Below are 15,845 nucleotides of genomic sequence, written 5' to 3' on the forward strand. Positions count from 1 at the left end.
ATATGATCCACTCATACCTATTTTAATGACTTGGCATAGCAACAAAATGTAAACAGAGCTAGCTAGCATCGATTCCATTCTCATAGTCCTGCTAATATTGTAAACTAATAAAAACTAAAACAAAAAAGGGAAATTAGCTCAAGTAAACCTTAGAAAAGGTTTGAATAAACCATTGCCTAGATTTACAGAAAAAAAAGTAGTTCAGGCACAAACTTGTGGCCAATGAACTCCAATGCTAAAAATAGTGTCACTGCCATTTTACGTCATCTGGAGACAAAATCATTTTCAGGTTTATGGCACTTTTCAGATGATCAAACACATCATTTGTCATGAATAATCGGTCAGATATTTTTTTGGAGTGAAACCTATCATTTCCAGTACCAAACCAACCACTTGCTCAGTCATACTTTCTATGTTTGGTAAGTACAAACAAGGTAAAAACGGACCATTATTAACATTTTCTTTTCCTTCAAACACCAACGGCTAGATTTCATTTCATAATAAACTGATGCGCACAGTGCTGCTTTATCATTTTATTTTTTTAATACAGACAACATTAGCAGTGGACCTCTTCGGACATTTATCTCATACAAAGTTTTTTTTTGTTTGTTTTTTTTGTTTGTTTTTTTTAACTTCAGCAGATCATGACGTAACATGTGTTGGATCAATGCTCTTGGGGGAGAAAAGGGGGAATTATTCATCATACAGAGCAAATAACAGAGACAGCGATGTGGAAGAAGGCTGGATCGAGGCCATCGTTTTCGATTGTCTCGCAGCGGTTTGTCCCCGAGATGCTGTTACCTCATAGAATCTCCATTGTAGCTGGGGAAACATGACAAATCATTTTAAAAAATAGACATAAATAAATAAATTTTGAAAGGAAGTGAAATGATGACTTACAACAATAGTAAGGTCAAGCGAAGGGGTTTCCGAACGGATCTCCAAAAGCACCCGTGGAGTTCTGGGCAACCGGGGCAGTCTGCAATTGAGGGAGGGAAAAATTAAGATTATGAAAGGAAACAAATGCAAACATAAAAAATACGAATAGGTTGAATCGGCGCTGTTAAAATGGATCTTTGACGTATATAATCAGTGAACGAGTGCAATACGAATTTATCTTAAGAACATAAAGGAAACAAGAGTGCCACCGTGGTCAAATTTGTACGTCAACATACGTTAAGTATTTGGACAAGGAAGAAATTTGTACCATTGGGACAGGTGGGACCCCAAACGGAGTGGCGTTGGGGGCTCCAAATGCCTCATCGAACTTGTCTAGACTGAGACCTTGTCCCGGTGCAGAGCTGTTTGGGGAGAAGGCAGCATTAAGGAGATCCGGGGCGTTTAGACTCGGGGGCGGGGCATCTGTACAGGAAAGAAGACCATATAAGGATGGACGATGTGGGTAGTTTTTTTTTTTTTTTGAGTGCTGTGCTTGCTTACCATTGGCTGGTGATGACATTTGATGTATGTCAAAATCATCGTGGTCTGCGGCCTCTTGAGCCACACCCACTTTATTGGAGAAGTATTGGTCGAAAGCCCCCGATTCCGACGCTGCCGGTTGCTCGCCTTTCCGGGCGGGGATGGCGGGCGGCTTGGCCAGCTGGAAGTCCTTGAACATGTCCTTCCCGGTCTTCTTCTCTTTGTCGCCAAGCGGGTCCAAAGCGGTGAAGGCGTTTCTCTCCGCCTTGGGCGGGGCTTCCTGCACCGGCGGCCGGGGAGGCGGGCGGGACGGGACTTGCTCGCCCAGCCCGGAGAAGGGCCCGGGCTGGAAGGGGTTAGTGGAAGCCGGGTGGCCCCACACGCCGGCCGGAGGCGCGGGTTGGCCCCAGGCGAGATGCGGGGCACCGAACTGAGGAGGCATCTGCTGACCCCAGGCGTTGGGGGGTATGGGAAGACCTCCGAAGGCGGTCGGCTGAGGGTAAGCAGATGCGGGGGCTCCATACATGGACGGGGCCACGGTGGAGGTTGCCCACATGCCCGTAGGAGGCATGCTGGTGCTGGCTGGTGGACCTAACTGAAGATCTCCTGGAGATAGGGGAAAAAAAATAAACCGCTGATTTCAAATGCTCTCTTCCCATCAAAAGATTATATATATGTATATATTAGTGATACCTAAAGCCGCAATGGAAGACTGGGTTGAGTTGGCTTGCGTGTTGTTGAAAATGTCGCCGGCAGCTGCCGACTCATCAGGGGCAGCAAACAGGTCGGATCCAAACAAGTCACTTGCTGAGGACTAATGAGGGAACATCATGAGACCCCCAAAAACATTCAACACAACATAAAATTCAATATTTTCCAACTCGGGGTGCATCAACACAGCAAATTCATCTGAAGGGAGTATGTTGAAGTGCTAGCATTGCATGCCATTGTGAAGCAATGTTTAGTCTGGGTTGTTAGTGGAAGTTAGGGGAGTCTTTGCCACAATAGACTGAAAGCATTTGTGTAAAATCTTATAAATGCGAATTATTTTTCATTTTGAAGGGTACTGAATTTGAAATTATATTAAAATGACAGTTGGAAATTAATTTATAGAGTATATATATATATATATATATATATATATATATATATATATATATGCAGTGGTTCTTTAATGGGGGTACTTGACGATACTTTGTGGGTGCATGAGGTTTTAACAGGATTTCTGGAGGAATAAGCAAATCTAATTCGATGCCGTGACAGGAGTACAATCATTTTCAAATCGAAAGCAAATTAAATGGAACAGGAAGAAACGTATCGGTAATAAAACAGTTGTCTAAGTTCTTAACAATATACATCCCCCAATTTTCTGTGCCACGACTGCACCCCGAGTCGACTGTTTAAAAACGATCGTGATGCTACGTTACCAGCATGCGTTGCCACTTACCGCCACTTAATCGGCGTAAGGGTGCAAAAGAAAACAGGGAAAGGAGGTTAGAAGATTGAAAGACACAGAGGACACTCGTGATTGTCTCAAAGGAAGTTTGTGGCCACAGGTGCATGCGTTCAAAAAGACACCCTCCAGTCTACCTTGGGCCCTTTGAGCATTGATTAAATATCCTTGTTAAGGTCCTGGTACTAAACTACTACTTTAAGGAAACCTGCATCGTGGGGAAGGGGCGGGGGGAGTGAAGTGATCGAGGCTGAGGGGAGAGTTAGCAGCTGCTCCCCGTGTTCAGATGCGCCTTGTGTTGTGCCCAAAAAAAAAAAGACACATGCCTTTCTATTTACGTACGTTCGTCCGGAAAGGGGAATCGTACTTTGCGGGATTCGCTTAACAATAATCGCGAAAAACGAGGGAACGCGTCCATCTGGTACTGGACACCAAGAGTATCTAATGACTGCTCAAAGGTATTTCCAAACGTCCCGATTCCCACGGAGGCCCAGCGCGTCCGGTCAAGACCTGCATGCAGCCCCCTTCAGGCATGAAACATGCAGCCGACGCCGTCAAACGGCAAGGTCACCTTCCGGGTCCTTCGACCCCGTCCGGCCTTCGCGCTCTGGGGGGGCGGGTTCAGAACCACCGAGTCCTTGCTCGCGACCTGCCGGCTCGCCCCGTTCAAAAAGTCGCCGGCGTTCGAGTGAAAAAAGGGGTTTTGGGCGGACAGAGTCGATCCGGCCTCGCCGCCGTCCATCATTCCGCCGTGCCTTATTTCGCCCCCTAGTGGCCACTGGCCGTTACTGAGAGCCAGGATCACGTTCTCGCTGGATAAGCCCAGCGCGTGACTTCCGAGGAGCTCGGGGTTTCCGTTCAAAGGCTCGCTAACGGCAGTCCTAGCGGAGACGGCGGGGCCGTGGTCGGGACGGGGACTTTGGGACAGCGGATCGTCTCTGAAAGGGTCGCTGTCCGGGGTCGGAAAGTAGCCGAACGGCGGCGAGCCGAAGGGATTCTCTGTCTGGGGCGGCGCCCTGCGGTCGGCGGCACAGGAAGTTAAAAGCGTTCCCTTTATGCAATTCTGATTGCCGTCGACTTCGGCGGAAAAGTCCAGTAAGAGAATATCATTAGAGTCCTGGTTCACATGAGAGGGAGATGCAGAGGTCAGATCAACACGGGGCGGGGTCAAGATGGCGTGACACAATCACAAAAGACAGTCCTTTAAAGCTGCTGCACGCAAAGGAGATTTTTGGAGAGATTCCAATCCGGTTTTATGATTGAAATTTGAAAAGAAATATTCGACATTCTACGCAATGTCAAATTAGCAATTTAACTGTAGTTCAGTCTTAAAAGTACCAGACCCAAAAATTACGAGTTTTTTCTTTTTAGATTAAATCAAGCAAAGGTCAGACAAATTTTAGCATTTTTTTAAATTTTATTTCTACTCTAGAAAAAAAATTCACCTTTCATTTAATTTAAAAGGGGAAAAAAGAAAAACCCATTCAAAGGTTTTTATGCAATTTTTTCCCTTTTTACTAAAAATGAAAAAAATAAATAATGAAAAACTAAAAATATCAAACCGGTTAGTCAGTTTAAAAAATATGAAAAATGCAAGAAGTATAAAACTGATTAGACTGATTAAAAAATAAAATATAGATCCAAATTTTCATTTAACTATCTTTTCTATTGCGAAATTATCGGCTCCAAATATCGGTAAGATACTGTATTTGGTTTTTATACGGGTTTGGAATATGGATATGATAAAGTATCAAGTTCTTTTTAATCTGATTTGAATTCCATATCAAATTAACTAACAGAAAATAAAGGTAAAAAAGTATAACTGAAAATATAACTGAAAAAAATCTATATATCAAAAGCTTAAACTCTTCTTCATGCAGCAGCTTTAAATATTACATGATTTCACATGAAGCTCAACTCAATTCTAAAAAGGACAAATTCCATTTTTTTTTTGTTTTGTTTTGACAATTTGATCACCACCAAAAGAACAAAATGTTCTTTTCAGAATTGAGTTTACACAAAAATCAATCTGTAGGAAAAACTTTTGTGAGTATTAAAATGAATGTTATTGATTGGCTTGTTATCGGACCCCCCCCCCCAAACGCCCCCCCCGCTCACATTGGGGGCCCGGATGTCCGGAGGGGTGGACATGTCCCCAAACAGGTCCAGTTGCTCCACTGCCTGTGAAGTCATAAACAACAAAAATCATAGTTAATTGCACAGTAAACTAACAAATTAGAGCAAAGTTGACTTACTTGAGGGTTTTTTCCCGGTGCAGCGTTACCTCCATTCTAAAAATAATAATAATAAAATAAAAAAAAAAATAAAAAAAGATAAATTAAAGGAATTCGATTAATCGGTAACACTTTTTAAAAACGCTCACCTCAACAACAGCGCTGCCATTTTCTCCCTGCCAAGAAACACAATTGATTGTTTTTTTTCCAAATGTAAAATATAAATATTTAATTCAAAGTTTACAAAAAATACAAAAAAAAAAAAAAAACCTAGGGTCAATTTGACCCAGGATGTTATAAGAAATAAACGCAACACAAGAGTAAAAATTGATTACATCACTCTTTAAAAAGAATCATTTATTTTAGGCACATTAGTCAGTAATTAAGTACTAAAGTAATCAGTTATTATTTAATTACCTAAAGTAATCTATTAATTTAATAATTTCATGCGTACCCAAACTCATCAATTGCTTTAGTAGCTTATTCATTGTTTATTTATTTCTTAATCCGTTAGCCATGTTCAGACCCCGACCATTAGAAAAAAAAAGAAACAAAAAATAAATGAGAAAAAAAATAAATAAAACCTTAAAAAAAAGAATTTTATGTATGGACCAAAAAAAAAAAAAACATAAAAATGTCCCTGAAAGTAATCAATTACTTTATTATTTCATTGCCTAAAGTCGTACATTTATTTAGCAATTTAACTCGCAATTAATTGCTTTAGTAATGTTCATACCCAAAGTAGTCAATTACTTTAGTACTAGATTCATGGTTTACGTAATTATTAATTCTTTAACCATGTTAAGATCGTTTTAGCAAACCATTTGAAAAAAACAAAAATAAAAATAAAATGTTTTTTTTTTTTTTTAAACAACCACTTGAGAAAAAAAATAAAATAAACAATTATTTTTTAAAAACACAAAGAATTTCATGTCTGGACTCAAAAAATATAAAATAAAATTATTTTAAAAAATAAATAAATAATAAATAAAATAAAATAAAATAAAATAAAATAAAATAAAATAAAATAAAATAAAATAAAATAAAATAAAATAAAATAAAGAGTTTTTTAACCTTTAGGGATTCCTCCGCCTCTTTCTTCCTCATGTTGAAGATAACTTGAAAGAGATCCTTCAGGTCCAAAACCAGCGGCTCCGCCTGCCAGGCGACAAAGGCGACGGCGCGTTGAGGAAAGCGGCGCGAGGCGGCCGTCAAACGTCACCCGGCGCTCGCTAACCTGTTGCGCCGTCTTGATGGCGAAGAACTGATGCTGGCCCTCGGCCCCGCACACGTAACCGAAGGCCCGGTTGTCCGTCACGTCTCTGGCGATGAACGAGATCTTGTTCACCACGTGCTCGTGCTCGATCACCTGAAGTTGGGGGAAAATAAAAAAAAGTGAGAACTATACACACAATATGCTAAGCAGCATTTCATTTCTATTTATAGTAGTTCCATAGATTTCAACAGATACAGTTGATAGAAAGGTGGTTGCCCCCTGGCGGCTGGTCCAAAAACTGCAGAAGCACCGAAGTGACACAGAAGTAAAATTAGCAAAGTCAGCAAAATAAATCCAACCCACTCCTGATTTCTCGTCAATGATTTTGATGCCGGACATGGATATATTGACCCAAATCCGCTGTTTGTGTTTCCCTTGTGAGCGGGCGGCTACGGCCATCCCCTGGAAGGAAACGCATGGGATGCTCAAGATTTAGAGGAGAAATGCGACAAAATGTTTGGAGCGGCGCTAGCGCTAGCGCTCACCTTGAGCTTCATCATGGAGTCCTGGCACATTTTGTCCCCTCGGGCTTCGGGAACATCGTCGATTCCGATCAGTTTGGCTTTGTACCTCACGCCGTCCCCTCGAAACCTGGCCAGCAGGTACTCGTCGGTTTTGTCCGGCACTGAAGGAGAAAAGTCGCATTTTTGGGTGTTTGCGTAGTCATTAGTTGCTAGGCAGATTTTACTATCTTGCTGTGAGGTTGTTTTTTTTTGTTTTTTTTAGTATTTCATTTTCATACAAATGCAAACCTGAAATTTACCCATTCACTTCCACTGACATTTTAAAGTTTGTATTTTTATTTATTTAATACCATACATTCAGTTTATGGTACTTCCTGTATTTTTTTTCCATTTATTTATTTATTTATTTATTTATTTTTGGGGGGGGGGTTCTGAAATGGTGATTAAATAAATTAAGCTGTTACTTTGGGCAATAAAGTACTACATGAATTGATTACTTCATGCAATTAAATTCTAAATTAATCTATTACATTAAGTACTAAAGTACTGAAGTAATTGACTTAAGTTACCACAGTAATCAAATACTTTAAAGGTGTGATCAAGTACTTAAGGTATTAAATTAATTCATGACTTCAGATCTAAAGTAGCCGATAACTTTTATCAATAAATTTACCGATAAATTTTAAGCTTTTTGGTTTTTGATTCAAAAGTTTAGTTTTTTCCCATGATAGTGAAATCCACAAATCAGCTTTATTCTTAATTTCTGATTATCTACTAATAAAGTTTGACTGATTTATCTGATTTTGTTGACATTCCCTTTAGCGCAGCTCCATCTAGTGGATGCATACTGCAACCGCAGCCACTACAATAGCTTCTATTCTATGTGCCTTAAATTGCGTTGCGTCCTAATTAGGATAGCGAGTATAATTGTTACATTTTTTTTTACTGATATACTTGCGTATCTCACCCTTCTTCTTGTCTTTCCTAAACGGGACCTTGGATGCCGCGGTCGCAGGTGAGGCAGGAGGCGAGTTGGAGTTTGCAACTGCTGGTGGCAACGCCGCATTGGGGTCGGCGGCGACCGGCACGTTGGCCTCCACCATTGTAGACATAGCGTGTAAGGGGGCGTTCAAGTCTCACTGGAAGACGGTTCGTCAATCGGTGGCTTTGACGGAAGGCAGCTCAGCAGGCGGCGGCGTTTTTAGCATCCACGCATGCTTCAAGGGATCATCTGCAACGATTAATCGAAACACAGAAAGCCTTAATAAAAAACATTTAAAAAAAAGAAGTGCATTTACAGCCAAACAGCTATTATCTTATTTGCTGGCGCCCATTTCACTCACCAGATCAGGCTCCGCCTTCTAAAGCCATACACACTCAAAGTAAAAAAATAATGCACCTAAGCAGCACATATTTTCATATTTATCCATTTAGTCGATTTTTCAATTGGATTTATTGATAGAATGCTTGTTTAAAATAAATAGAGATGGGCACGTCATCAGCACCGACGGACTGTCCGTCAGCCTGTTTTGCCGACGGACTGGCCAATGACGGAAATGATAAAAAAAAAAAAAAAAGAAACGGTTAATTAAAAATGTCGTAATTGCACTGTGGGAATGCAAAACAAATGTGGGATAATAAACATGATGCTGTATTATAGCCTAGGATTAAACCCCTTAGATGGCTGGTTTTCGTGTTCCACTTATATCACAGTGTTATGTTTCAATTGCAGTGTAACTGTATATGACAGTATGTTTCAATTGCAGTGTAACTATAAAGAAATACTGTGAGTGCAGACAGAAGTAGACCGGCGTCTGACGAATGACGGACAAGGCGAAAAAATTAAAAAATGATCAAATATCACCCTCCGGTGGTGGCGGGAGTTTGGGCAAAAATACGCACAGGGACGGACGATTACAATTTCGAGTGGCTTGAAAAAACGACGGACTGACGATGACTGAAAGGGGGCGGGACCAGCAAGTTGTTCACCTCTAAAAATAAGTAATATGGAAGCCCTGCAGACAAGTGAAACATTCTTGGAGTTTAGTGCTCGTCTAACAAACACAATTAAAACTTTACAACCTTGACAGGAGCACAAGCATGTGACCCATAAAAGCATCGTGACCTCCAAGGTGACAAAAAATGCTGAATAAGACCAGGTGACTCTTTTTACAGTGGACAATATTTTTTCATTGTTGCATGTTTTGTTTTCCAATTATTCAAAATCAAAAATGTAAAACGAGTAGGAGAAAAAAAAAAAGTGAGTTCAAGGTTTGTTGTAACTTCCTCTAACTATCCAGGCTAAACTTGGCTCCTCCCCCTCATACAACAGTCAAAATAAATACCATCAACATATGTCCTTTGAATGAAACCACCACTTCCATTTTGTCCAAAAGGAGCATGGCAGAAAATTGCCTTGCAACGGAAAACAATTGAATTTTGCCAGCTTTTACTCTTTGATGTCCAAATTCTATTTTGATACTACAAAAAAAAACAACCTAAAATATGAATTGATTTGTTTACATCCGGATGAAGTCGCTTCTTCAGAGAAAGTTCGAAAGCTAATCCTCCAAATTTAATTAATAGACGCATATCTCGATGACAGTTAAGATAAGCAACTAAAAATCAACACAAAACAACACAAAACACACACACACACAATCCCAACAAGCGGCATACCTCTCAGTGTCATTCCAGGGCGCAATGCTAACGTTTAGCTAGGCTACGAGCAACGCAGGACCGAGCAAAGGTTGAACGCGGGCAAAGGTCGAGCAGTTAGCTCAGGTTAATCTTCCGCCGAGAGTGTAAAAAGATCTCGTGATTTTTGGCGAAGCATCTGCTCCTGGAATTCGAGTTGAGCCAACAGACAGTTAAAAAAAATTAAATAAAATCAAGGACAGATAACGCTCACAAGTTTATAGGAGGTTTGCACCTTTCTGTTCGCTGTCCCTAAGAAATATGCAAGTATCTGGAATGATTAACCTTGATTTTTTTTATGACCCCCCCCCAAAAAAAAACTGTGTGACACTGACACCTATTGATGCTCATCACCTATTACAGCAACACGGGGGTGTCAAACATACGGCTCGCGGGCTGATTGTGGCCCGCAAATGGGTTTAATCAGGCCCGCGAGGTGAATTTCTAAGATATAAAAATTAGCTAAAAAAAAACACTAGGCAGCTGAAATTTTAATGATTAAAACATCAAATTTCAAAATGCGAAGATTCTGACATTTCTATGTGATTGCAGCTGGACGTGCGAGATTGTGTGTACAAAAGTAATCATTGTCCAAATTTTGGACCATATAAAACCATTATAATTACAATTTTGGAGATGCATTTTAATAGGATTTATGACATTGATTTTCCTGCAATTTTTGCAACATTTCATTGCGTGGCGGTCAAACTATCTCAGCAAACGGAAAATTCTTTGTTGACTCGTGTTTCACCTCAGGACAGTAGGTGGCGATAGAGACCACTCAATGGTCTTTTATGAAAAAATATTCATAAATAACTTTAATTATTATGCCTTTAATAGCGTTTACAAAATTTGGAAAAAATATGCACTGTCTATAGTTTGCAAAGTGTGTGCAAAGGGGTTAATGAATGAAAAACTTGAAATGTTTTATGATTAATAGTGATGTTGTACTAGTTTTATCTGACAGTATGAAAAAACATGTACCAGAATATTATTAGCCTGTGTATATATTTTTATGTTGTTAGCATTAAGCTATTAGGTCTTTGTTTGAAGACGTTACAAGGTTTGGTTGAACATTTACTATAGATGTTTTAATTTGCCAATTTGCCTTTATTTTAGTAAAAACGTAACCTATGAGACCAAACATTAATGTATAATTCATTTTATATTGTTTATTTGTATGCAGCTTGTATTTGCTGAAAAAAAATACACAGAAAGAGGACCTCAGGAGGAAAAAAAAACATTTGAATCTTAATAATAAATTGACACTGATTTTCATTTACACTCGCTTTTTTTTGGTAGAATTTAGATGCTGGAAATCAAAATTGTGAACTCAACGGGAAGTAGACAAACAGCTGTTCATATATTCATATATATATGAGACCAAACATTGATGTATAATACATTTTATACTGTTAATTTTAATGGAAATTAATCAATAAAACTGTGATTGTTGAAAAAAAATATGAAAAGAGGACCTTGGGTGGGGTGACAGATTTAAATCCCAATTGTAATTTGACTTAATGATGAAACTTAATGAAATCAAAATTGTTCATTATGTTAACTCAAATTAATGTAGGCAAATGGCGAATTAGATTTATTCATTCTAGTTTGCCATTTTTAGTGAAAGCTGATCCTAGGAGTCCAAACATGTATGTATATTTTATTCTGTTTAAACAATAATATCGTATTTCCTGAACAAAATACATAGATGACCTGTTACATATTTAACCCCCAATAGCAATAATGATGATAACATTTGCAATTAGCGTATTTGTTCGAAATTCGACAAAACCATTTGAACCCTTGAAATGGAATTAGTCCCATGATAATTAGTCGTACAATATGAGGGCGTTTGTTGGAAAAAAAAAAGACCAAACAGTTTGCAACGCTTTCGCATGATCGTAGATTGAACACCTGTCTAAACTTTTTTTTTTTTTAACTGCTTTTGACCCTCCCTTCTAAAACCAAACACATGACCTCGTCGACATAAAAAAAAGTCAGCTGTTCTTGGCCAATTACAGTTAAATTACAGCACTTGAACGGACTTTGGGTCACAACCTCAAACGTCAGCAAAATACGCAGGCAAAAGCAACGGGGTCTGTAAAAAAAGGGGGGGGGGGGGGGTCAGGAAGCGTGAAGCGGTGCACATCTGGAGGAAATCAAGCAGTGAGTCAGCGTGCGAGTGAATGAGACGTGGTGAAACACAAGCGGAGCACAAAACACACGAACGCAGGCCGTGCATGCCAACATGGGCCTCTCGTGCACAATGAGGAGGAGGAGGAGGAGGAGAACAAGCTGCGTGGGCTCGAAAAGTCATTTTTAGACTCCTTGCCTGGACACTCCGCAAATCCCCCCCCTCCACCGCTGTGATTTATCATCTCTTGTAGAGCACAAACACTCCAGAAAGTCAAGAAAAATAAACTCAATCGAAGCCTGTAAAATGTCAAGATTGCGTACGTCAAACATTCCTGGATGGAAAGTTGGGAAGTACGCGCGCGCGTGCACGATAAAAAGGTGGAAAAACGGACGTGGACTCACCCGTTTTTGTTCCAGGGACAAAAGGGAGCTCCACTTGAGGCTGGCGGTCAGATGTTGGGTTTTTTTTTCTTTCTCTCCGTGAAAGCGGAGCACAGGAGCGCCTCGCACTCTCGCCGTGCTGCAAACTTGTCACACTTGAAGCCTTTCCTGCTTGCCTGCAAGTCAACGCCGCTTCTTGGGGGGAAGTGGGCGGTCCCTGCCGGCAGCAAATGCCCGCAAGACTCGCTAAGAAGAAATAAGAACACATTTTTATTTATTTATTTTGTAATGCAACCCCTAATACATGTGTGTCACTGTGAAAAAATATGTATTTTTCCGTGTAAGCCTGTGTGTTTTTTTTTAACTTGTGCATTACAAAGCAATAGCGCCCTCTGTTGCTACTAGCAGCCACTGCAGGGAGAAACCAAGAAGGCGTATCTAAAAATGGCTGGTGCAGAATGAATTAAACAGTAAAGGAAATCAATTACTTTATAGATTAAAAGCAAAGTACTCGCTAATGAAGTAATAAAGTCATCAAGTATTTCACTACTTGAGTACCTAAACTAATCAAATACTATTGACTATTGAGTATCCAATGGAAAGGATTACCATGGAACTTATTTACTTCCATTAATTGAATAATTTAGTACTCTAGTTCCTAGAATAATTAATTACCTTGGTAATTTCCGTAACAGCAGTGCTTCTCAATTACCATTTTTAATTATCAATAAGACATTGTTGGAAAGAAAAAAACACGTCGTGGTACTTTGGATATTTGTAGTACTGTGCTTGTGAACGTGGACATAAAAACGTCACAACAATAAAACAAACAAACAACAATGGACAACGAAAGACTTTATTTTGTTTGAGAAACGACTGGGAAGACGTCTAGTTTCAATGTTGATTTGTAACATTTAATCTGACAATAATTGATTAGCTTCATGCTAACATATAAAGCGAAACTCCATAGAGAGGCTTACAGAAGTTAGCAGTGATGTTATAATCATTCTTCAACAATGAAAGTTGCATGAAAAACATAAAACAAATCACACAACTAAATTTGTGCGGACGGTGGAGGCTTCATAGTACAGTTTTGTGACATTTATTTTTATTTGTACTTGTGAAATGATTTTGCAGCCTCCTCAAAAGAAAAAAGTGAAACACTGAGGAAAAAAAATGCTCCGCTGGTGCCAAGATGAAAGAAAACAAAAAAAACAATAAAGTCACGCTGACAAAAAACAAAAAAGAAGATAGCCGATGCATTGATATCGCCGCCATCTTGGCTTCAAGCGCAGGAAGTGTTTTGGCGTTCACGCCATGTTTGCTGATTCCCGTCAATGACGGTGGCCCACTTTCAAGGACTTCTAAGTTTAAAACAAACACGGCCAGGCGAGGGATTGCCACATTTTTCCAACAGAAAACGTCAGTATGACTCTTTGCTCCAGTCCCACATCGACTTTCACTTCTGTAAACTGCGCAAGAGTAGTCACATAGCAACGCTGTCACAAGTCGGACAGGACGCACCGCCACTCGCAAAAAAACGGGGGCTTTTGGTCAGGATGAACCTAAAATATTATAAGGACTTTTACAGGTTCACTTGGGGTACTTTTGCATTAGTTCTCAAATGAGGGGACGTGTGAGATTTAAACAGGGTTTCAGCAAAAGTAATTTAATGCTTTTTGATGTCGTAACAGGAACAATACATTTTTCTTTTCAAACTAAGAGCAAATTTATTGGAACATGAAGTGGCTTTTTGCTAAATTGTTATAGTGACTTCTTTGCAAAATAGACCAGTCAAAAATTAAAAAAAAAAAAGATTACACAATCTGCAGTATCGTTAAATATTACACAATCTGATTGGGTCGTTGATTAAAATATGCCTATGAATACCCCTTAAAATGTATAGCTCCAAAGTTTAGACATGAATGGCACAGCTTCCCATTTAAAACCACCGACAGTTTCAGCAAAACTAATTTATTCCTGTGACTAGAACAGTAAAGCTTTCTTTTCAATTTAGGAACAAATTAATTGGAAAATGAAGTGGCTTTTTTGCTAAATTGTGTCAGAAATAATCATAAATAAAAAGATGCTTACACAATCTATCTTCTTGAGTTCTTTGTTCAAATATGCATAGGGATATCCCGACAAATGTAGTTCCAGTTTCGACATGAACGGCACAACTTTCCATTTAAAACCACTGACTTATTTTTTGAGATTTCAACAGAAACCTAATTTAATCCCGTGACACGAACAATACAGTTTTCTTTTCAAAAGAAGAGGAAATCAATTGGAACACAAAGCAGCTCATTTCTAAATTGTGTTAGTGTCTTCTTAGGACAACATGAGACCCAAATGGATGAATCCTTCTCTCTTTTTGGACAAAAACATGCTGCACTGTCCACAAGTTTCGTCCTCCAGTTGCCATTTTGTGGAGAAAGTATCGGACCGAATTATTGAAAAGCGCATCCGTGCAAAGTCATCGAGACCGTACAGTCGTTAGGAATGTTGAAAATTTGCAGTGATTGGAGCTTTCCAATGGTTTTGATGAGACTTAGAAAAGGACAGAGGAAGGACGTCCTTCCTGGTCTTGTCGCTTCCTGTCTTCTGCTGACAGAAGCTGTTTTCTTGCGGTTTTTATACACGACTTGAAACTGGACGGATTCGTGACTTGCATATTGACTGATGCTCTCCAGAATATTACAGATTTTGGTCCAAAAAAATTCAAAAGAAAAAGATTGTAGTATTGCGGAAATCACGCCTTAAATCTGTTACCGCCGATTATAAAATAAAAGGTACTCCTAAGAAGTTACGATTACCGTGACGGGCATTTTTCCAGGCAGGCCTTACGCAACCGGCTTGACTAATCACAACAAGACATTGAGTCACTTTCCGAGAGGCAATTCATCACAAATATGGCGTTCAATATTACTACTAATATTTGGTAACATTCGTCATTTTCATGCAAGTGTAGAAAGTCATAAAAAATTGTTGAACTTGATGACAAGCAGTGAGATTAGCAGTTACCAAGTTTGTGGCTGCTAGCCAGTTAGCTCTTTATATTAACGTCACTTTCCGAGAGGCAATAATCACAAATAAGACGCTCAATTTTCGTACTTATATTTTGTAACATTTGTCATTTTCACCCAACTGTGGCGAGTCATATAAATGTTTAACTTGATAACAAGGAGTGGGATTAGCAGCTAGCAAGTTTGTAGCTGCTAGCTAGTTAGCACTTTACATTGATAGCACTTTTGGAAAGGTAAATATAAGAAATTAGATGTTCAATTTTTATTGCTAATATTTTGTAACATTTGTCATTTTCATTCAAGTGTAGAAAGACATCAAATTTAGTTGAACTTTGACAAAAATAATTGGAAATAGCAGCAAGCAAGTTAGTGGATGCTAGCCGGTTGGCGCTTTAAATTAACGCCACTTTCTGTGAGGCAATTAATCACAAATAAGACGTCCAATTTTAGTCCTAATATTTTGTAAACTTTTCCATTTTCATTTAAGTGTAGAAAAGTGTCAACAATTTGATAACAAGCCGTGCAATCAGCAGCTAGTAAATTTGTGCCTGCTAGCTAGTTAGCTCTTTAATTTAAATCGAATATTGCTGTGGCATTTATATTTCAAAATCCATTTTAAAAATTAAACATATGACATATAAAATCAATGTAATGGTTTACTGTAACAATACTAGCTAGCGATGTTACATGGGACTCGCTAGTCATTTAGCTAGCTACATTAACATTCATTTATTCCTGTACTTGAGAAGATTTTAT

General features: G+C 39.1%; 1 protein-coding gene across 1 annotated transcript; it reads right to left on the reverse strand.

Annotated features, from left to right (window-relative positions):
- Window positions 1-518: 518 nt before the first annotated feature.
- Window positions 519-12,250, reverse strand: dab2 (DAB adaptor protein 2). The gene is made up of 15 exons (XM_088435881.1): window positions 12,085-12,250; window positions 7,814-8,077; window positions 6,868-7,007; window positions 6,686-6,784; window positions 6,344-6,475; window positions 6,181-6,264; window positions 5,256-5,282; window positions 5,128-5,163; window positions 4,991-5,053; window positions 3,444-3,989; window positions 2,113-2,233; window positions 1,441-2,025; window positions 1,208-1,362; window positions 901-979; window positions 519-822 (listed from the first exon to the last, which is right to left on the reverse strand). Exons 2-14 carry the CDS (start codon window positions 7,956-7,958, stop codon window positions 914-916), a joined length of 2,199 nt encoding a protein of 732 aa, XP_088292007.1. The 5' UTR covers window positions 7,959-8,077; window positions 12,085-12,250; the 3' UTR covers window positions 519-822; window positions 901-913.
- Window positions 12,251-15,845: the final 3,595 nt, after the last annotated feature.

Source organism: Hippichthys cyanospilos, chromosome 15, assembly GCF_059441005.1.
Source record: "Hippichthys cyanospilos isolate Australia breed blue-spotted pipefish chromosome 15, RoL_Hcya_1.0, whole genome shotgun sequence".
Classification (NCBI taxonomy): Eukaryota; Metazoa; Chordata; class Actinopteri; order Syngnathiformes; family Syngnathidae; genus Hippichthys; species Hippichthys cyanospilos.